Consider the following 23,448-nt stretch of genomic DNA (forward strand, 5'->3'; position numbering starts at 1 on the left):
TTAAGATCAAAAAAGAAAGAAAAAACTGTTTAAATATTTTAAAATAATTAAAAGAAATAAAAATTCACATTTAAAAAAAAAAGGAACACTCAAGTCAGGAGGCCATTGCTTCCCATCATAATTTGCTCTGAACAAATGTGGTGGATATTTGTAATTCATGTTCCAATGCCACAACTGTTTCGAGTGACAAATCGAAGAGGATCTGGGTATTTCCATGACTATAGTGACAGCTGTAACAGGTGCGTTGGGTTCCTTACGTTTGTTTATTTGTTAAATTCTGAAATGGGGCGGGAGGGGGAGGGGAAGGGCAGGGGTTAAGGAGTCCATTTTCTATTAAAATATAGAAGTTATTGCAAAACCCTAACTGTAAAAACGCACCAATATAATTGGATTTTGTATACAGTAGCTAAAGATTCCCACGCTCTCAGTGTGATGGTGAATTTGCCTGGCGGAAGGTTGACAAATCCCCCATCCACTTGCCCTGCCTCAAGAGAAAAACCACACAAACCAGACAGCTAGAATTTGGATCTCTGAAACATTTTTAAATAAGTTGTCCATAGGACAACTGGCTCAGCTCCTTTAGGATATTTCCAGGTTATGCTTTCTGCAAGATGTTGGCTGTTTTTATCTGATGCTCACTTGCCCCCTTCCTCCCCCTTCCCCAGCATCCAAGGACAAGTAAGGCTCACAGTTTATCAATCTCCCTAAAAACCAGGCTACTCCCTTTTCCCATAAAATTCAACTCATTAAAAACAGGTTAAAACTCATAGTCTTCCTCTGCCATGTCGATAGCCCAGGCAAATTTCTCTCGTTGGGTTTTGTTATAAATCTTCTCTATAGGAATTCCCCACTTCTTACACCTGCAGGAGAGGAGACAATGTCAGAGATGAAAGGGAAGGCCAGAGACATTGCCCTCAGCCACAGACCTCGTCTGCTACATGGGGGGACAAGGAGAAGTGATGGGGTGGATCACCCCAGCACAGCCCAGGCAGGTGCTTACCAAGCAACAGAGATCCTGGGATCCAGATAGTTGAGTTTGGAGGTGCCCAAAGCAATCTGCTTGTTCTCCTCCCTATCTGTAGCCTGAACCTCCAGCTTCATCAGTTGCTCCTCGATCCTCTGCACTGCTTTCTTCTTGCTCTCCACTGTCCTGGGGTGGGAAAAAAGCAAGGAATTAAATTCCTTATGCCCTGTAAGGCGTGAGCTGGCAGTGCTGTGGAAACCCAAAGGGATTCTGCTCAAGGTAAGCAATGTCACCAGCCACCAAGGGCAGCTGTGTCAGCACAGATGGTGACACAAAACACTCAGCACACGCAATTAAGAACTGACATTTTCAAAGAGGCAGAGCAGGAATCCTAAGCAGCAGTTTTGTTTTAAAGGGTTGGAAGCAACAGCCTGAAGTGTACTGATGCTACTCCCACTTCCAAACCAGCCCATCCATCCCTCAGTAAGAGTCATGCTGTGATCCTGCTTTCAGAGCTCCCACAACTCAGCACCCCTGTGGCTGTTCTGCAGAGCTCACACGGAGCACGAGTACATCGTCTGCGCTGTGGGCTTCCAGCTGGGAGAGCAGAACTCGGGCAAGTGCCTGTGCAATTAACTGTGTAACTCCTGGCTCCCCAGTCAGACAGCAATGCTGCACTCTGGATCTGTCCCTCTGTGGGGTGGGTGAGCACTGGTGGGTGCTCAGCAAGGAGGGCTGGGCACGAGTGACCATGTCAGGAACGGCAGTGTCAGACCACCCCATGAGTGACCATTTCTTCACACACGGAGTAAAAAGGGGAAAAAAACCTTCCCAGATCACAGGCCAGGGAAACAGAATGCAGGATGAAGTACTCCTTCTGGGAGCACTGCACAGCCCAGGAACACCAGCCTTACTTTTTAGACTTCTCATCCCTCCGGACCTTGGCATCAGCTTTGGCGCTTTTCAGTTCTCTCCTGGCATCAGCTAACTGCTCCTTCTTGGCATCGATCTAGGAGAGGCAAAACCAGAGGGCAGCACCGTGAACAAGCTGCTGACAACTGTGGCAGTCTCCCCTGGGCACCATGGCCCAGGGAGTGAGTTTGTGACCATGTTCAGAATCTACCAGTGGTCAGACCCACTTCTACAGAACAACTGGCCATTGGCCTTTCAGAGTGCTGCAAAGCTGAGTGTGGTGAGATATTCCCCTCAGACAACAGGGCCCCACTCATTTCCAAAGACAAGGTGGTGCTAGGAGCTTTCCCACACAGTACAACCAAGCAGGCAAGGGAATTGTTTTGGTCTGGCCTGGCCAACAGCCCCTCCAGGCAGCTTGTCTGACTCCACTGTATCCTGCCAGTATCACCACTGTTCCCTCAGCAGAAATCAGCCCCAAATCCTACACACTGAAGGGTGTTAAGGCTTCAGGCAGTTCTTCTCCAGTAAGTTTAGGATTCAGGGAGATTTAGCGTTTTGCAGCCCCTGTTCAACCATTCCCCTTACACATCCTCAAGCTCTAAGATCTAGGGTGAAGGCAGCCATGTTAGGTGTTACAGAAGCAGGGGACACTGCAGTGCCAAACCAGAAGTCCTTATTGTGAAGGTTATTCTAAAGCCAGACCAGAAACAGACCTAACCCCTTTGGACCTCATGGCCTTCACCAGAAACAATCTGCAAAGGAAGAGGTCAAGTCAGAGGGGCATAATGTACCTTGTACACAGCCTGCACTGACAGTGGCCTGGCATTTACACAACAGGGGTGGATTCTCACTCTGGGTTCTTTAGGGGACATAGATCAGAGACAGAGACTGCTGCTCTGGAGCTTCAATGGTAGCAGAACACAGAGCTATGGGATGAAGGGCAGAAAAAGGGCCTGGTCTTGTTCTTTTCAAGTATAAAGCAGCTCAGTCCCTTTCAGCTCACTGCTCCTCTCTGAGCAGGCACATCTCTGATGCAGCAATACCCAACTCCTGCCAGGGAAAAGCAGGCTCTGCTTCCATTTCACCCCAAGTGAAAGGAATCATGACCCCTGAGAAGCAGCACTTGCAGCCCTGCCCTGACCCCAGAGCTGGGCAGGGGGGAGGTACCTTGCTCTGCAGGTTCATCATGGACTTCTCAAAGGTTTTGGGTGGAGCTCTCTGGTGGTTGCACAGAATGGCCACCGCTCTGTTGGCACGGTTATAGGAGAGGATCTTCGCTGGGATGTTGTCATCCGCTGTGAAGGACAGGCAAAGTGGTGAAGGTGTGGGTTCTCCAGGGTGTGCAGCCCCAGCCAGTGTCCCACCAACTGCACACTCACAGTCACTGCAGAAATAACCTTCCCCTCCCATGGGCCAGTCCCAACACTGCACTCTAATTACAGCCCAAAGGGCCTGACCACTTCCATCTCAGGCCCTAACTCCTTCTGCTATGTTTGTTTCATCACCATTGACACCATCTGTTAACTCCAGAGAGAGGAAGCACAGCCATGCTCAGAGCAGAGGACAGCAGGACACCACTGCTTCACAGATCCAACATGCCCAACTTTGTAAAGCTGCAAAGTGCAAGACAGCAGTGCTCACAGAGGCTGTAAATGAGCAGCCAAGAAACATGGGCCTGCTACAGATGCATCTGCCTTGCCTGTCATCTACAGCAGAAGGCAAACAGATTTGGTAAAGGACAGGCACAACCTAGCAGGCACACCCTGGTGTGTTCACAAGTTGCTTCTGCCCTGCCCCAGTGCTGGGCTGCTCAACTACCCCCAAAGATTGGCAGCAGGATTTTGGTCAGACCTCAGCTGCCTGACATTTGTGCTGAGAACTGCAACGAGGAAGTGGTGAACAGATATACAGCTTGTGGCTCAGCCAAGGAAGCCAGGTCTGTATCACAGCATAAGATCTGTTCCCCCCTCACCGTGTCAGGGACAAGACTTACGGTTAGTGAGCTCCTTGAGCTGCTGCTGTAGCGTGATGGAGGCGTTGTAAGTACGGAATACCTTGGCTGTCAGTCCCTCCATAAGGTCCTGAAGGTGTTTATTTAAGATACTGGTCTAAAAGGAGCAGAAAGGAGATGACAGTCAGCACTAGAAGTGACCACAGCATTTGTGAAATCTCCAGACTCACAGCTGGTGAGGACACACAGCTCACAGCTGAAGCCTGGTGTACTCAGACCTGACCACAACACAATAGCCACAACATTACTGAAACCACAGGAAAAGTGAACAAAGAACTAACGAGTATTAGATTGGTAACAAGTACCACAAGTGGCCAAAAGAGATTTCTTCAGTGTGGAGGCTTTGGTTTCCAACAGGTACAGAAGTGCCTATCCCATCCCAGGGAAGGTGCCTGAACCACCAGTGCTCCCACAGAGCCAAGTGTGCAGATGGGGATGGTATCTCAAAATCTGTCACCTCACACATTCACCATCTCTGAACTCTGAACAAACCTCCCCAAGTCAGAGCCAGACAAGCTCACCAGGACCAAGGCCCATCACTTCAGGAACCTGTGGGCACAGTGGATAATAGAGACACCAGACTGAGACACTCTCACTGATTTTAGCCTCCTCTGGAAGGAAATTGCCTCTGAAACCATTTCTGGAACAGAGCAGCTGTTCCTGCCTGGTGCAGAAGGAGCCTGTTCATGGGGCTCTACCACCCTCACCATGAAATACTGCTTACATTGAGGCGGTCAAAGAGGTCATCCTCAGGCTGCTTGTTCTCCATGAACAGCTGAAGATTCTTAAACACCTGCAGAAAAAGAAAACCAGGAACTTCAGGCACACAGACCAGACAGTGCTGAGCAGTAGTAAGACATATGGAAGCAGTACTGCCAGGGTGCCAATTAGACTGTTTTCAGGGAACAGCAATGATGCCGGATGTTACCTCCCAGCAGGCAAAGATCCACTTCTCAATGCAACACTTGCATTGCAGGTTCTTCCCCAGCAACAGGAGCCCTGAGCCTTTATCCTCATCCTTTAGATCAAAATTGCAGGAGACTCTGCTCTGGCTTAACTGCCTAACACAGAAAGAGACCCCAAAGCTACTGCCTTTCTCTTACTCTCCATCATTACTCCAGCCAAAGTGACCCCCTCAAGCCATTTCCCATGGAGTGAGGCTATCAGAAACCAACCCTTCTCACTACTGCATTGTTTCATACAATTTCATGCCAAACAAGTCTCACTGGGGTAGGGAGAATAATCAAAACATCTTTGATTATAACAGAGACCACAAATTCCAGCTCTGCATGCTCCAAATCCCCAGCTTCTCAACAACACATTCTTCTACAGACACCCAATATACAAAGATTTCAAGTTCCACAATAATCAATTCCCCATTGTAAGCACAGAAGAGACACCAAGAGACACCAACACCTATAAATTTATGCAGAAAAAGATGTTTTCCTCTTTAAACAAGGAAGGAAGAATTCCAGCATATGTTAATTTCCATAGCAGATGTAGTTGTGATTTTTCAGTTGTTTTGCTCCCCAAGAGGCTGTTACAACTACCACAGTATCATACACAGAGTATCTCACACACTGTGCTGACTGCAGAGCTCTGAGCCAGATGCAAAACTGTTATACCCACAAGACCAAAAGTCTTTTTGGACAGTGCCTTCCAGGTTCACACAGCTGGATGGAGATTTATTCTGCAATGAGGTCAACACCACAGCAAATTTGAAATTAGGGGATGACAATGAAATAGAAGAACTGACACTGCATAAGAAGGAAGGCCTGGCTGGTAGATACCCAGGTTCATGGCCCAGAGGTATCAGTGCACCTACTCCATATGCTCTGGAGCACCTGTGATCAAGACCCTCACCGAGAGCTCAGCTCCAACATGAACCAAACCCTTGTGGCACAGAATTGGTATCAATAAAGCCCAAGTCAAACTGCTGCTCTAACAGTGCTGGCCAGCACAGTATTTTCAGGACCTTTTATACTGTTATTTGTCATGCAGGCCTAGAACTCTACCATCTACAGGTTGACAAAACTAAACTGCTGACCAGAAAGAGACCCAAGAAACTCATCTAACATGGCTGTTACAGTTATGTTATGCCAACTCTTCACACTGAGACCACAGGGAAGAGCAGTAAGATGTTTAACCACCTCATCTGCTCGGCCGTGTCCCACCATCTCCCACAGCACTGCCAATAAAAAGAAGGTAACATTAACGGACTTGTTTTCTGGCTATGAATCTGAGCAGTGACAAAGAAACTTGTTACTGCCATCAAAACTGTGCTGACCACATTTCTGTGCAATTCAGCCTGTGCATGTGCTTGTGGAGGTGCCTTACCCTCTTCTCCACAGGGACCTTGTTGTAGTATCGGATGGAATCTTTTCCGAGGAAGTCAAACTCAACCACGTATTCCTGACCATCCAGCTCAGGATGCAGCTTGATGTGCTCTACCCTCAGAGAGCAGCAGCCCACGGTGTCAGCTGTCTCTCCTTCTTCCTTTTCATTACCAGCTCTCAGGGCAAGCTACATTTGTATCAAGAGAAGAGAGGTCAGCATTTCAAACCACCCCCAGAACAGAGAGATGCTGGAAACTTCCAGACACTACCTAGACTCAGCAGTGTCCAGAGGAGAGAAAGGAAGAAAATTCGTTTCAGTGGATAAAACTGACACAGCGACAAATTTATCACAATATCTCCTTTTTTTTTTAAAGAGAAGTTTAAGCCCGGATGTTTTACCAACTTTAAGTAACTCAATCTGTGAGACAGCTCTGACTAATCTAAGCTCATTTCAAGACGTGTGGTATTCTTTTATAATCAAATTGCCTTGCATGTGAATTCGACTTGAAACAAATCATTCAGTTCAGTTGCAAATCTTTATGCTTCTACCTATTCACTGCATGCTAAATACACTTCAAATACCATACAGGTAATATAAATATTGGGTTATACAAATTATCTAAAGGTTACATCTGGTTGCATAAAAATATGTATTTTAACAGCACCAGCTAAACCTATTTCTAATATTTGGAAAAACCCTTCAGTGTTCATATGAAACCACAATTATTCACATCAAAGTTCTCTGGTTTACATCAAACCTTTCTGAATAAAACCTGTTAATTTAGCTGGCCAAGACACCACATGCTACCAGGGAACAGCACTCTGGGAACTGGTTTTATGTCAGTTTAAATGTATCAACACAACTGCAGTTTTCTTTAAGCTGTGGTGAAAAAAAATGAGCATAATTACAAAACCTCACAACTGTGACCTCAAAACTGAAAAGGTGACAAACCAGCAGAAATTCCCAGCAGGAAAACTGAAACAGCTGGAGACAAAAGGCCCACATGAACTTCCCAGTAATCCAACTGGGCAATTCTGGAACCAGGCTGTGAATTTTGCCTGAACTAAACAATGCTGCCTGAAATAGCCATGTTCAGTACAATAGTTCACTGCTCTGGATTCCAGGTAACGGGAGGAAAAGGAGGTGGGAGTCTGCCCACCAGGAAGTCTCAGGACACCTTAGTAACTGGGCTCAATTCTGCCTTGGAGACAAACATACAGCATTCCCAAGCATTCCCAGCAGGAGAGGGGAGATGAGAGGAGCTGCTGGGGAAGGAGCCTCACCTTGTCAATGAAGTACAGTGCCACAGCTCTCTGCCGCACCTTCATCTCTTTGGATTTCCAGTCTTCTCGGTACTGATTTCGGATTTTATCTACACACTTCTTCAACCTCCGAGCTGTCTCGTACTTCTGCCAGTCCTTCTCACCCTGGTGGGGAAGTTGGAAGAGAATCAGCATTGGAGAGCAGGCAAAGGACCAGTTCCAATCTGCATCTTAAGGCTTTGCAAGCCTGTGTGTGGCAAACGTTCTCCCTGCACAAAGCACAGAGCTCTTCTGCTCGGCAGCTCAGCTCCACACTGTGCTGCCACACAGCTGCAGGTCATTCAGATTTCCATGATATTAAATGCTTCCACGGAAGCAACTCTAGAGACACAAAAGATATGTCTTCCCTGCTTCTCAACATATAAATGGCTTCCTCTGCTTTATTCAGATGACACTTATGTTCTTTCAGCTGTGTAATTAAACACCCATAAAAGGTAAAAGCAACATCAACAGTTCATCATCATTATTCTATATTCAAGCTGTAACAAAAAAGGGCAGGAATTCACAAGGAACAGAGATTTTACTTTTTTTTTCCCCTAGACCTGTAGGACAAACACCTTGTTACAAATCCAGGAAAAAAATCCCTTAGACAAAGACTTACTGAGAAGAGCTTAAATCCTTGATTTTATGGGCTTGATCTGCTGATGAGCTATTTGCTCCCACAGCAGGGTTTGTTTTCCTTCAGTCATGAGCTCCTTACCAGGTTTTTAATTTTACAACTGACTAATTAACAAATCCATGGTTAGAACTTCACTGCATGATCAGGCAGAGAAAGTTAAGGCCCAATGTAGGTAAAATATCCACCAGAGTGAGTCTATTCTTGGATAAATCACATCCTTTTAGGTTTACACAGGTTAAAGGAATCCTACTAGGAATGACACACAATGATGCTTTTCAGGAGACATTTTCCAGATTTCACCTGCTCTGCTGGACAGTAACTCTACTGTCTCTTTTCAAGAGGGAACAGAAGCTTCCCCATGTTTTTCAATCACTGTAGGATGAAATAGCAAAGCAGCTTTACCTCTTATCTCTCTCCTAACCAAGAGCTACATTTCCTTCTTGGAGACATGACCATGAAGACGGTATTGTTTTGGTTTTTTTTTTTAGCTAGGTCTTTACCTTAATTCTTGAGCTAGGGTTCAACATGATGTATTTGATAGAGCCTTGGATGTTCTCAGTCCATGACACCAGCCAGGTAACCTTGTTATCGTGCCGGACCTCCTTCCATTTGTGTCCTGGTGGAGGGGCAGGGATCTTGGAATCCCTGCATTAGAAAACAAAAACTACTTAAAGAAACTCCCACCAGTATCCAAGTAAAGAAAGTAATGAATAGCATCACACAAAGAAAGCACAGAGAAAGAAACTGAGGTAACGTAAGTACCTATCACACAAGCAGGAAACCAAGTGAATCAAAGTGAACAGTCAAAGATCAGGAATGTAATTGCTACCAGTATGTCCCTGCTGAAGAGTTACAGTATAGGCAGGACACACATTGCTAGGACCAGCTCTGATTTGCACACCCTGCACTAGTGTTCACACCTATCAGGACTAGTCTGAAAAGAAGCCCACCTAACCTTAGCCTTCCACACCAAGGAAGACAAAATAGGGCAACTTGTCTAGAAGAAAATTAATTTATGGAAACACCAGCAGGAAGGACTGTGGAAGCAGATGTAGGCTGTTGGCATGAGGAAGAAAATATGTTGACAAAGCTCTACATGAAACCCATGCTAGTCTTGCTCAGTCTGCTTGTATGACTCAGTTTCTTATCTGTATAAGATAAGCAGCATCCCTACTTCTACATGCTTGAATATCAATCTAGATAGGGTTTTAAAAAACAAGCAAAGCCAAGGTGTGAAGCAAGCAGCACTCACTTGCTGCAGTTGATGATGATGTCTTCTGGCATGATGCGTCTCTTCAACATGCCCATTTTGGGGTGGTTCCCACGACCTCGGAAGAGACCTGGGGGTTCAATCTTAAAGTTGGCAATCCTCTCCTTGTGGTTGTCCATCACACAGTACCCATATTCCTTCAATAGCCGCTCATTCTCCTCTTTGATTTTCTGGAAAAAGCCAAAAGTGCAGATGAAAAAACATACCCAGCACCACACACAGCTTTGAATGTCAAGACTTAGAGAACCAGGTTCCCATCACGGCAGGTGTTATCAGACTGGCCACAGAGCAGCAGACTGGCCAGAAAAGCATTCATAAAACACAAACAGCACAAACTGGAAAAAGGGAAAGAATGTGCAAAAACTCCCTGAAAACTTGTATTTGAGGGAAACAGATTAGTGCTGGTGGAGGCAGCTAAATTTTGTCACAGGAGGCATATACCTCTACCCACATATCACAGCTATAAGGGCAGTCCCAGCTCAGAACTGCTGCTTTATAATCTATATTGAGCACTTGGCACCCACTGGACTTTACATCTTGTTTATGTATAAAAACTCTGTGTATAAAAGAGTTCTGTGTCTGAACTCCTCATCAGAAAACAGGCAAAGGAATGTCTCCAGGCTGCTGCATGTCAAGCCTGTGTCAGCAAATGGTCTCATAAGCAGAACACAGTCTCCTAAGAAAGAATGTGCTGAGATTTCACTGCATACTTCTGTGCCTGAACTCTAATTATATAGAAGGAAAAATAAAAACATTGCAGCTCAAAATAAAACATCTGACCCATAGACAGCACTGCTGCTCCAGCTAAGAAAGTAATAGAAAAAGCCACTTCTGCTCCTTTGCAAGAACTACCACGGACAGGAACTGAAGGCCTTGTCCACATTTACCAAATGGAAAACAGCAGTAAGACATGGGCTCTCCATTTTGGTGGGATCCCTCCAACCCCAAAGGCTGCAGTTCCAAGATACCAGGCCCCTCACTCAAAGGGTAATTACTAGATCGTTGCAAAAGTTCAACTGAGAACTTGGGGAAAGTTTCCAACTTCCACTGCAGTTAATTTAATTCTCTCCCTACAAGTCACTGTAGCCATGCTATTGGATAATAAAGCTAATTTTTATTCAAAAAACAGCATTACCTGATGTTGAAGACTTCTCCTCTCATTCCATTCACTAATGGCATTGCAGCATCCCTTCCACCATCCTTATCTGTCCTTCATCTATCCACTGCTCATTATTGTCCAGGGACCAACGATCTCATGGAGGCAGCACCTCTGTTTCTCTTTATTTACTTAACTTCACTTAAGCAGTCACTTAACTTTATTTACCTAAGCAGGATCAGCCCTACCAATATCATTTCAAGTCAGGATGAAGATTCAGCTGTAAACACAGTGCTCTGCCCTACCTGAGCTGCACAGTACAGACTCCTACAGTCAACATGAAAGTAATAATCTGAAAGCTAGTGAAAACACTGGCATATGAACAGCAAGGCAGGCAGAGGAACGATTACACAAAGATGTTTACAAGCCAGCTAAGAATCACAAAGTCTCCTAGAATTCCCTCTGGTACCTGTTTCTCCTCCTTGGACATCTGTTTCCTAGCTTCCGACTGAGCTTTGAAATACTGGCTCATGTGGGTGAAGTCACACTTGCTGAGGCTGGTGATAGTGCTCTTCTCTTCAGAGGTCATTTCCTTGCAGAAAAAAAGCAGAGCTTTAAGTTTTCATACACAGCAGAACTTATCCGACCCCGAACTTACTCCACCCTAGGCAGCTTGAACAGAAAATAGCAGCAGGTTCTCACAATCAAACTCCCCAAATTCTTGCACAGAACGAAGTCCAAGAGGAAAGGAGAAGCAGCAGAGCCTATGGAGCACAGGCCTTGCAGCAGTCTGAGCTCTGCAAGCACTGGGCAATGCTGCACAGCTTTCCAAAGCTCTCTCACACCCAACTGTGGCTAGGATCACTGAGGGACAGGGAGAAAAACCTACCCAGGAAAACTGCATCAGACTGATCTAAAGATCTGATATTATGGCTGATGACTGAGGTGAAGTTCTGAGATTTTTAGGTCTTTGGAAGGTGTTTCCTGGCTCTTCCATAAGGCACATAACAGGCAGGTCAGCTACACCCCATCACACTGTTAACAAGCAAATTTGGTTGGGAGAAGCCTGAGTTTGTTGGTTTAGGAAAGCATTTATGAAAAGGTTCTTCCCAGTGAACGACAGTATAAATGGGAAACTTCATAGCTACGTTCTGAGGCAGCTTTTAGTTGCCTCAAGCCAATTTTTGTGTGCATGGAACAGTAACTCCTATTCACTGCCCAGTGCTGAGGAGACACTGACTGTGCACTGCAGTCACTGCAGCCCAGCACTATGTGCATACCTTCCTCCAGTCTTTGAAAAAGTTTTTCCTGAAGATCTCCTTTGTAGTGTACTCATGATCAAGCATTTTTGCAAAGAATGTGGCAACTTCTTCTGCTTTGGTACTCAGCTTCATGACTTTACCTACAAAGAAAAGTTTACTTTTTAAAGGAAATGGTAAACAGGAATCAAAGCCAGAAAAAGGCCACAGTAACTACCTTAAAGGATTGTATTTTTACCATGGTTTTTCTTTAAAATGTTACATAACACAGCAAATTGAATGGACAAAGGAAACAGAGAAGCACAATTGCTTGACTTTCATCACAAACATTTGGAAAAAAGTTTCCTCTGGAATCTAAACATTACAAAAAAGCAAGAGCAATCTGATGTGAGACAGGACTGAGACGCAGGGCAGGAAGGGGAAAAGGAAACCCTCCTCTGAGCCACCCCTGGGGTGGGTACACTCCTGGGGAGATGCTGATTGAAGTCAGAGAGAGAAGGGATTTTATAAAATTGCATATTCTGGCACTCAGACACATATGGCAAATGCAGTCCCTGTATTCCTCCTCATCCCACGGAGGGACTCCGCCTTGGAACACCCCTCTCCAGCCTCTAGCTATTTCTAGGCAGGAAGAGCCCTTCCTATGGATGCACCACAAATAGGCTGCAAAGCCATGCCAAATATTGAGCTCTCCTTCATTGCAGGGAAACGTGTCAGGATGCTGTTAATTGTTCCCTGTGCTGTGGGAATGCACTCCTGCCTCTCTAAACCAGGCTCCAAAGCCAGGCATTTTTAAGGAAGACTGAGCTGTCAGTGAATGGAGAGGTCACATTCCAGCTTCTCTGCACGACTGCAGTACAAAGTGAAATTGCTGCAAGGGAAGGCTGTAAAACACAAGGGAGAAGAGGCTGCAGCAACAGTGAAGCTGCGGATTCCACATCTAACGCGCCTGTCGAGCATCTTCTTGGTCCAGACTGCATTCCTGATGAAACGTGGGGTGCCAGTGATCCCTGTGAAGGATTTTGCATGCAGCTCACATCTACAGCTAGTTGCAAGAAATATTTAAAGTTCCAATGGGCTGGCAGACTGTCAATACCTGTGGGTTTTTTAACGACCATTTTACTGCACAAAAGTGAACACGACAAACTGTTCAATCCATGCTCTTGGAGAAAAAAAAAAACCCAAACCACCACACTTTTGATTTACTACATATTTTCAAAAGTTGCATCATCTCCAAAATTAAAGCATGAGAGTCAGCTATAAAGCCTTAAGATCTATAAACCCTCGTAAAACAGGACTTAGCAAAAGGTCCTCCCAATGATCTGAGAATATTCCACAATTAAATTAAACCAACAGTAACTCTGCCAATTTTGAAGCTGTAACCTAAAATACAGCATTTGTTTGCTTATAACAGGAAATGGGGGAAGGGAGAGACAGCAAGGGAAACTGTTTTTCCAGGCTGTAAGTCTAGCTTGAAAGAGGCTATCGAGTTAGCAACGTGTTATGGGGCTAAAATGTCTGATATTTTTCCCAAACAGCTGAGGGCTCAGTTGCCTTTATCCAATCACTTTATAATATATTTCATCGGATTCAGTTTCCTCCTTTTTTACAAAGGATTTGAAAAGTGACAGGACTGGACACTTAAAGGAAAAAAAGGGATTTATTCCAGAATATTAGTTGCACGATTAAAAATCCTGAAAACCAGAGAGCAACCAGGGGACATAATGAGCTGAAGAGACCATGTGGCCATGGACTGAAGAGCAACTGCCACCACCTACACCCCGACCTTGCTCCATCTACAGCAAAATATGCAAGTGTCAGCCACCTCTGGGCTACAAGCAGTGGCTGCTTAACCCACAGTCACTCAAAAAAAGATTGCTTGGGCACTTCAAGCTCCTTCCCCGTGTCAGTATTGTAGGCACTAACAATAGCCCCTGCAGTCATTATGTGAGATGAAAACAGGCAGGTCCCACTGCAGTGCAATCAGCAGGCCAGGACAGATTCCTCCAGTGTGAGCCCACAGCCTGGCAGCTGGCTGGCCAGCACAGCCTCATTACTGGGCTCCACAAATCATCCTGGGATAATCTTGAAATTAGACAATGGCTTGTGAGCACAGACAGTGGCTCTCAGCAGCTGCTGTGTAAATCAGACATCTGATTTTTTGCCTAGTTTCTCAAGGAAGGCTTATGTGATGCCTTTATTTGCCAGACACCCCCCTTGCCCTCCCCATGACTGTTGAGCTTATTGATGAATTTCTGCGATGACAGAGGCAGAGGTTACAAAAATCCCTGCAGAGGTTCTGTGAAATAGATGGCTACAGAGACAAGGAGCTTATTGCTGTCTGCACCAAGGGACAGCTACAGTGCAACCTGCCCCTCCCCTTCTCTAGACAGCAGGAGACAGATCATGCATTTTTCAAAAGAGGAAAACAATTTCCAACTTCGTATTAAGTTCTTACCAAAACCTAAGAAAGAAGTCTGCAGACATCCTTGATCACTTGCTTGGAGATGGCCTTTAATAGGCTGCAGTATGTTTATTTCCCTACACCAAGGGACAGCTACAGTGCAACCTGCCCCTCCCCTTCTCTAGACAGCAGGAGACAGATCATGCATTTTTCAAAAGAGGAAAACAATTTCCAACTTCGTATTAAGTTCTTACCAAAACCTAAGAAAGAAGTCTGCAGACATCCTTGATCACTTGCTTGGAGATGGCCTTTAATAGGCTGCAGTATGTTTATTTCCCTACCCTAAATTCCTCGGGATTTAAAAACACTGTGTCATGTCACATCAAAACAGCACGTTGCTCCTGGAGGAGTTCCATGTGCAGATGTCCCCTTCACCAAAAATTACATTTTCATCCATTCAAATACCTCCCACTTAATTCAATCCTGGGTTAATTTGATCCTTCATTTAACATGATCACAGGACTAAAAGGAAACACACGGGTCATCAAGCCCAGGCTCCAGCAGGCATCACATCATATAATCCCTTCCACGTGAGCCTCCAACCACCAGTCAGCCCAGGATATTAGAATCTCACATCAATTAGTTCTACCACACACCAGGGTCACGAAGTGGGACCATGACTTACACCAGAGGGCTGTGTCCTTGCAGCCAGGGTCATCCCATTCATTCCTACAAGATCCTAATCATCTGTATCAAAATTCTATTGTCCTTTATTCCACTCATGCCACCAAATGATCATGAATATCATCACAGATGATGGAAGTTGCAAATTCTTAAGGTTAAAGACAACAGAGCAAGCCTAAAGGCGACCAGGGATGAGGCAGCTACAATTACATACTTCACTGGGCAGACACTGCTACTCTGAGCCATCAGACACTCTCACACTGGTAAGTAAGCTGAGAGATTCACCACCGTAACGGAGAATGGGTTCATCCCTGTGTCACCTCAGTGAGCAAAATTCACCAGGCTGTTCCTTTATTTCCACAGACCATTCTTTCACTTCATCACTGAGGAGCTGCTTTTATGCTAACCACTAAAACAAAACCACCTCCTCAGCAACTCAGGCCCCGGAAGAACACCACAATACCCTGAGAATGTTTATTTCTCTTCTTAGCGAGTAGAAACACTGATTAACTCACCATCATAATAAAACTTGACATTTTCAGGCAGAGGTTCATATGGTGGAGCAAATACAGGACCTTTGTGCTCTAGGAACTTCCATTTAATGCCTTCAGGGTAGCGCTCTTCTTCCCACCTTCAAGAAAGAAATATGAACCAATACAATTTTAAGCTCCTAATCTTCATTTTATTACTGTGTGGGTACAAGAGGATGCTAAAGAAAATCAGCAAGCAATCACTGCTTTGCCAGCTACAGACCAAGAACAAATACTCAATGCCATGTCACCATTTAATTTCTTTTTCCTCCTTTTTTTTCCCCCCACCCCAAAGCACAGTCACGTCCATGAACAGAACACCTTGGGTCTCGGGTTATCTGATGACACCATATTCCTCACCTCCCACTTGCTCCTCTTTTCACAAAATCACACAGCTGAAAATGCTTAGCTCTTAAGAAAATGAAGAACTCAGCCCTGTAAAACAGCTAGGATCATGCCAAATTAGAGTCAGCTGTGATCTAACATCAGGTCCAGGATGCCTGCTCAGCAAAGCCAAACAATTGTGGTATATTATGCAGCTGCTTTCAGATGTGGACAATATGCCATTAAAGGCAGAGATAAAGAAACAGATGCTCATTTACGACTTAAATGAGAACAAACCTGCTTGGACGTAAAGACTAAAACCTGCTCTGTCATTTTAAATTCATTCCAATTCTCTGGGTCAGAAAAAGCACACTAGGAGAAAAACAGAGCAGCATGGAAAACTGCATGTTTGCCTTAAAGAACCTCTAGAATAATGCCTTGCAAATGATGCATTTGGTAGCACAACACAGCAAGGACAGTGCCACCAATCCCACAGCCCAACTGAGCAGGGTCAGCAATTCATCTGCAGAGAAAAGGGTTCCAGTCAGGCCAGTATCCTCCCCCAGGGTCGCAGTGCCCAAGCCACTGACTCCACACTCCTCCCCTCCATGCTGCTTTCAGATTACCACAACATGAGTGCTACATAGGCATAGTGCTGCTGGCATAGGATTCCCTGCTGGGAAAGGCTATTTCACCTTAGTGATCAATCAACTGGAAGACCATTAACCTGTCACAGCATTTGGTCTCTGAATTGCCCAGACAACTTTGCTGACCAGCCAAGACAATTAAAAAAAAAAAAAAAAAAAGGGAGTTTAAGCTTCCATCTAGTGTCAGCCCTATGGAGCAGCAGAGTCCTGTCCTGGGTGCCAGAGCAGCTGAGGAAAGATGTGCATGTCCTGCCTGCATCCCAGGAGTTGTGATGCACATGCACAGATTGCTTCATCCCTGCTGAGATAAAAGTCACTGCACAGAAGATAAGCACTGTATAGAGACAAGAGTTTCTGCTGGAAGACACTCAAAATGCTTCACTGGTGTCTGTACATCAATAATTTAGCAACAGCAGTTGTTTAGGACACAGCAGTTGGCCATAGTTAGAAAGACACCATCTCTGACCACAGCACTGGGCTTGATTTTTTTCTGATGAGAAGCACAGCAACATTTTAACAGCAAAGGGCCCAATCCCAGCTATTAGTACTGAACTGCATGTCAGACTTCAGACTCTGGCTGGGAAGAAAGCTTGAGTAAACTATGTTGATATAAGAAACCAATATTGACACAGATTCCAAATATTTACATTCCAAATGATTGTTGTGTTTTGCTTCTTTTTTAAATTAATTAGAAGCTAGAAATCTAAATATTTTGTCAAACATAGGCCTAGTTTCTTCCACCCAGAAGCTCCTTTCAACCAAACAAATCTAAATCATTGTCCTCTCCTCCCAGCCAGGATAAGCTTATCCTCTCTGACAATGGGTGTTTTTATTTCAGTAAAGTAAGGGGATCATTCACAGTAGTTACTATTTTTCAGACAGGTTTGTCATTCTTGCTTTTCAGCCTTAGCTTTTTTAAATTTATCCCTCTGGTATTTACTTGATGAGAAATTCTGTACCTCTATCGCTTCCTGTTCTTTTACAAAGGACACATGCAAAAGGAGTACTAGAAAGGCAGCAGTTTAAACAGAGAGCTGAAACACATTGTGCCTTTTGGGGAAGGCTACAAGGGAACATGGGATCCATGGGGTGGTTTCTAAGCCCAAAAAGTACCAGAGGGTATGCCACGAAAAGATCACAAACCATTCCAAATCCCACCATCACCTCCCTAAACCTTAAGACAAAAGGCAAGAGTGAACCTCCTGAGTTTAGCCAATTTTTCATCCTCATTTGGTTTCAAAAGAAAAAAAAGAGCATTGCAGCACCACTGCCCTCAGCGGCTTCTGGTTCTGAAGCAAACATTTGACAAAGGGTTTTGTGGGAGCAAGGAGAATGTTGCCTGTTAGGAAAGCTGTGTTACTGATTTCAGCAACAACTGTGCTGATCAGTCACAGAGGTTCCTTGATTAAATCCCATATCAAACCTGTCTAGGAACATCAGGGTGGTTCAGGAAGGTAGAGCTGGGGAGGATTTTTCAAGTGGAATGAAAAGAGAGAAGATTCTTAGGAAAAAAAACAGAATATACCTCAGGGATATGTTATTTCAAGGAAATGAACTTACAGTAACACAAGGTGGGAGAAGTGCTCCTAAGGTGCACTTCTGAATCACATATTCTTCACATGCTGACAGGGCGTGAAAATGACCTCTGAAAGAGCTCCACATGGTGATGAATGAGGCCAGTGCCTTGGGAATGTCTAGCATCAAAAAGTCAGGAGGAAAATGCTCAAGGCAGCAAGCACTTGAGGAAGCAGCCAAAAAAAAAGGTATCAGACTTTCAGAAAATTGACTCAGATGGAACATAAAATGCCCTTAAGAGACACAACTGAAGTGCAGATGAAACCCTGTCCAGCACAGACACGCTATAGAGAGCTGCAGATGGATGACAGGAACATCAGCAGAAGGATGCAGCAACCTAGTGCCAAATTTTGCTAAACATGCTTTCCAAGGCAGTTTTCCTCAGCAGTAAGCACAAACTGCAGAGCTTAACACAGCTACCAAGGCCTGTGCTGCCCAGGCAGGTGAAGGGAGAACAGGACAGCCTTCCAGTAAAGGTTTGCTGTGCAAGGATAGACTACAATAAAAGGGAGCTGTGATAACAGAATATTAAGTTAGAACCAGCAAGGGCAGCTGAGACAAAGCCAAAAAGACAACAGAGCGTTAAGGCTCAAAGAGACCTTCTGTAGCTCCTACTGCTTCATGTCCCTGCAGTTTGTTAAAGCACATTAAATATCTGCTGTCAAAGGGATTGAGAAAAAAGTGGATTGTTCAGGAAGAAAAAAAGAATCAGGGCAGTTTTGGGGAGGGGTTTGAAACCTAAATTTCTAAGGGAGTATACAAGTATGAAAAAGATATGCAAGTGCTGATGTTCTGAGCAGGCTGTGACAATCAAAGAGAAATATGCAAAGACTATAAACACTACAGAAGATTTTTCATTTTAAAGATGAATCAATAAGAGTGACAATAAAAGGGTAAAAGATTGAACCTGAAAGGACTGAAGAAGATTGCAAAGACATTCCCCAACACTACAGATCTATTAAAAACAGCCAAATGATCTGAGAAAAAGAAAATGCTCATGGAAACATCATCTCCAAAAGGTCGTAAAAATACATTAGAGAAGTGCAGAAAACACACATGCTTTGAGAACTACATTTGCATTAAACTGAGGGAAGGACTAAGGCCAAACCTTCAAAACACACAAGTAATAGCTCCTCAAATCTAGCAGTAACAGCTTAAATTACTATGGAGAGAGTTAAAAACCATCCAGCAGGTTTCTCACACAGCACTAGTGATGCAGCACAGGTCTGTCTTCCAAATGAACCATGAAGTTCAGATTTATCTAAAAAAAGGTTCTAAAAAATTCAAGAGTGGGTGAAAGCACAACTTCAGCCACCTTACTTCAGGATCCTAGGCAAGACAGAAAGTGTTTTCCATTCCAAATGTATTTTCAGAACTCCTTTGCCAAACAGCCTGAGCTCAACTGGTCACTTGATCAAGTTCCATTGTTGTGCCAGAGGCAGGAGCAGTTTTGAGAGGCACAGCTGACACCCAGCTAGAATGGTGGACACCCACTCATGCTGTACCTCTATATAACACAGGTAAGTTCTACTAGAACACTAGTTAATGCCTCTGCACATGTTAGTATATTCCTGCTACCCCCCCAAGCCCACAAGCTTTCATTGCTCTGAAGAGTGTCAGCAGGGAGCAGGTTCTGGCCACAATACTGTTATCTGATCGTTATAGGGAGCCTCTACATGACACAGATAGGGGAAAAATCCTGAACAACCCCACAAGAAAATCCAACTTATTTCCTGTTTTAGGGATATCCAAAAAGGTATTTCACTTCTACTTCAGAGGATGAACATAGTGAACGAGCTATTTATTTAGAGCTTACCACAAAGTAAGCCAATTATTCAGAACAAATCCTCATGAATCAACAGAAGAGAAAGCCAGATGTGCTTACTCAGTCAGCAGGGGAGGTACAGGGAAGTCCAGGTGCAGAGGGGAGGCTACAGCACTGACATATAGTTACCATTTCCATTTTTGCTCCTCTTCTTTTTTCGGCTTCTTTCTCTTGTCTGCTTCAGGGACTTTCTTATCTTTGCTCTTAACTTTCTTTGCTTTGATGTCCTGCAAAAGGAGAAGGAATCTGTTAGAACAAGCTACTATCTTTGCCCCTTCCCTGAAAAGATGTCTTAAAGGCATCTCAGAGTCTGTCTCTTGGGGTGCATAAGAACTGAATTCCTGTGGCTTTGCTGCATAAATGTGCTTTTAGATCATCGTATTAAGTCAAAGTCTACTGATGGTCCCACTTAGGTTTTAAGCTGAATTCTTTTACTTTACACTTGGGACGCGCTAAGTGCACACACAGCCAACTATTCTGTCTCACCTGATAAGGGACAAGTCTGGGCCATGGTAATGCGATTGCTTAGGTACAGAACCTCCCTCCCTGGCCTGCACTGCTGTATCTGGTCTGGCAAATGCCACAGAGCACATTCACACCACTTTGAGGTGGCTTCTGGGACAAGATAGAATATGCTCTGTATAGAGACACTCCTTTGAAGGGAAGAATTTCCCATTTCCAGGAGGTGTCTGCAGCAGCACAAGGGTGCCTTTGCGAGATGTGGAGTTCATTAGTCACAAATTACGGCTGACCTGTCTTTTCCAAGACCCTCTCCAAAGAAATTTCCACCCTAGACTCCATCTGAAAGCTTTATGTATCCTTCTAGCATCTAATCTGTTTCATCTCCTCTGCCTCTGAACTGAGCCACATCGTCTGTGCAACTACCACATGTGTTAGTGAGGCTCCTCTGCCAAGCTCCTTAACACAAGGGCTGTGAATTGCCTGGAACAGGCTGGAAGTTCACATCCTGGGGGCATCTTCTCCATCGTTTTAGGAGTAGGAAAGAAAGTTTCCAGACTTTTTATACATCATGGCTCAGGTAAGTGAAACTCCACCACAGGTGGGGATCTGCCACCCACAGCTCTGTCCCAGACAAAATCAGACTTCCCTTGCTTTGCATAATTCCACACCACATAGCATGGCTTTTCTTTCTTTCTTGATTGTACAAATAAACTCATCTTTCACATTACCTCTTCTTCCTCTTGTTTCCTTTTCTTTGCTTTCTTGATGTCTTCTGTTTTTATTTTCTTGGGTTTGTAGTCAGCACTAAGAACAGAAAGACTTGCTGATAAAAGCAATCCATTTTCCAGAGGAGTCATACGTGTGCTAAGTTTGTCTGCATAAGTTCACAGTATTTCTGGCACGTTCAATTTCTAAAGAATATCATTTCACGTCCCACTCTCTCAGAAGACTCAATAACCCCAAATCCAGCACAACAGCCTACCAAACCCTAAGAGCCATAAGCTGTTTCTGTGAATACCTCTTCACAAGTTCCAGACTGCTGAAGAATTGATTCAAAAGCATTAGTAGCCACTCAGTGATTACATGGGATAGGATAAATGGGTAAAACCTTAGTGACATGTTCTATCCTAACTCTTTTTCCAGTCCTCAGTCTCAGATCTGCCCACAAGGCTCACTTTTTGCATCCCCCACTAGTTCAAACAATAGCAAAATTCACTACTGGCAAATTCTTAATCTTTCCATTGCAGACATGAGATGGGAGGTCACACAAACCTAACAGAAGGCAGCAGATGATTACACGAAAGATGTCCCACCCATCTCTCTTAGAAACTGAGACACACCACACAGGAACCGAATGCCACCATGGTTAAACCCTTCCCACCCTTGAACTCTTCACTGCTAATAAGGTCAAACTAAAGAGCTGGATGGACATAACGACAGCTCACAGCAAGATGTAACTGGGCTTTTCTTTACTGGGTGGGTTCCTGTATCAGGCAAACATCATACGTGTTTTTCTCTTAGAGACAACAATCCCCAGCATAACCCACGACGTACTTAAACTCGAGGCAAACCTCCTCCTGCCTCCAAACAGGCTGACAGTGCATTTTATTCCTCTAGTGCAGTCATTTCCTCGCCCAACAGAAACCACTGCAGCCACTTAGCTACGTTAATGCCTCACTTGCTCACGTTTCTCTTTTAAAACAATCTTCATCAGTGCCTTTACCTGCCTTCTGGGGTTTTTCTTTTTTATTTACCAGTTCTGCAACGTTTCACAGCACCATCTGCAGAAGCAGGTAATGACATTTTGCATCGCACACCACAAACACTATCCTTGCCCTGCTCAGAGAACTCATAACACTGTAAGGAGTCTGGTCTCAGATCTCCAGTCACCCACCTTAACAATGATGACCTGAAATCCCACCTGCTCCCTCAATGGTCTCGTGCTAAAAGTAAAGGCAAACACCCAAGTCACGAGCACCCACAGCACTTACTCATCATCTTCTCGAGGTCTCTTCAGAGGTTTGGAGTCTTCTTTAGGAGATGCATAAAATCCATCGTCATCTGGTTCATCTTTAATACGTGGGGGACTACAACAAGAAGCAAAGAAAGGTGGTTCTAAAGTCAAAGAGGAAGTTTCTAGGAAACCAGAAACAAGTCAGTTTTAAGAAATCATCATCTGCAAAATGAGCATGTCTTCCAGTCCTGGAATGAGCTGTCATCTTAAAACCTCACAGACCTGAGGCGTGTCAGTCTCTGCGTACCCACAGTGTAGAGAGAGACACATTCAACGCCTGTGTGTTTGCCATTTCTCAAGCAACGTCAATTTCAATGGCTCAGAGTTCACTTTGTTTCTTTGAGGTTTTGACTAAGAACAACTGTAGCCTCCAGCACTTTCAAATATACTTAAAACTGAAATGCACATGTGCAGTCAAATACGGGACATTGCTCAGTTTCAACTCAATATCCTTATTGAGCCTGCTAAGAGAGAAAAAGATTAACAACTAAACAAAGATTTGAAAGCTGCTCCCTGGAATATTTTGCTAACTCAATACTGAGGCATGTGAAAACCAGAAAAGAAACAAAGATTTGGCAAAGTTAAATGGATCAGTCTCTTTTCACCATCCAAACTGCGGGAAGCAAACAATCCTGTGCCTTTCAACAGACCACAGAGTTAGGCTCAGTGTTTTCAGCCACAACGTCCTAAGACATTAGTAAGAAGTCAAAAAATAGAGTGTGAGTGCAAGAGAGACTATTCCTCTAAACAAACTCATTATTTCCAGATTTCACAGCAGCATTTCACTGATCTTCATAAAGAAAAATATGTCTCAAAGAGTCTAAAATTACATTTTGAAGCACTTAGTGCCATATTGGGCTTTCTTATTCATATTCCATCAGCAATTTCTATATCAAATTGACTCAGTTTCCAAGTCAACATGCGGGTTTTGCAATAGGATGGAGTGGGAGAAAAAAAAAAAAGCAGCATCCAGCTTTGTAGATCGCAGTCAGCAAGAGACATTCTGGAGTCTCATGTTAGCTGGTAATGTGTCCATGAAGCAGAACAAGGCAGTTTGCTCCTTCACAGCTCTAAAGCCACTGCAGTGCTGGAAGATGCAGCTCAGGGGAGATAGCTACAGGCTGCTCTAAGGAATCACTTCTGTGGCATTGCCTATAATTAACTAAGACAAGTCTGCAGCACATAGACAG

At 44.3% G+C, this 23,448-nt stretch overlaps 1 protein-coding gene across 1 annotated transcript in view; it reads right to left on the minus strand.

Annotated features, from left to right (window-relative positions):
* TOP1 (topoisomerase (DNA) I) overlaps window positions 1-23,448 on the minus strand; it is a 35,483-nt gene continuing 12,035 nt past the window's right edge. The window contains exons 4-19 of the mRNA XM_009082692.1: window positions 22,236-22,331; window positions 20,973-21,048; window positions 19,912-20,009; window positions 15,397-15,512; window positions 11,815-11,936; window positions 11,004-11,126; window positions 9,421-9,608; window positions 8,669-8,813; window positions 7,511-7,654; window positions 6,228-6,413; window positions 4,615-4,683; window positions 3,873-3,987; window positions 3,047-3,174; window positions 1,879-1,973; window positions 1,001-1,150; window positions 1-860 (exon numbers count right to left, since the gene is read on the minus strand). Coding sequence (XP_009080940.1) covers window positions 758-860; window positions 1,001-1,150; window positions 1,879-1,973; window positions 3,047-3,174; window positions 3,873-3,987; window positions 4,615-4,683; window positions 6,228-6,413; window positions 7,511-7,654; window positions 8,669-8,813; window positions 9,421-9,608; window positions 11,004-11,126; window positions 11,815-11,936; window positions 15,397-15,512; window positions 19,912-20,009; window positions 20,973-21,048; window positions 22,236-22,331 — 1,954 coding nt within the window. The 3' untranslated portion in view covers window positions 1-757. The remainder of the gene's footprint in view (window positions 861-1,000; window positions 1,151-1,878; window positions 1,974-3,046; window positions 3,175-3,872; window positions 3,988-4,614; window positions 4,684-6,227; window positions 6,414-7,510; window positions 7,655-8,668; window positions 8,814-9,420; window positions 9,609-11,003; window positions 11,127-11,814; window positions 11,937-15,396; window positions 15,513-19,911; window positions 20,010-20,972; window positions 21,049-22,235; window positions 22,332-23,448) is intronic.

This window comes from Acanthisitta chloris, unplaced genomic scaffold (assembly GCF_000695815.1).
Source record: "Acanthisitta chloris isolate BGI_N310 unplaced genomic scaffold, ASM69581v1 scaffold30649, whole genome shotgun sequence".
Lineage (NCBI taxonomy): Eukaryota > Metazoa > Chordata > Aves > Passeriformes > Acanthisittidae > Acanthisitta > Acanthisitta chloris.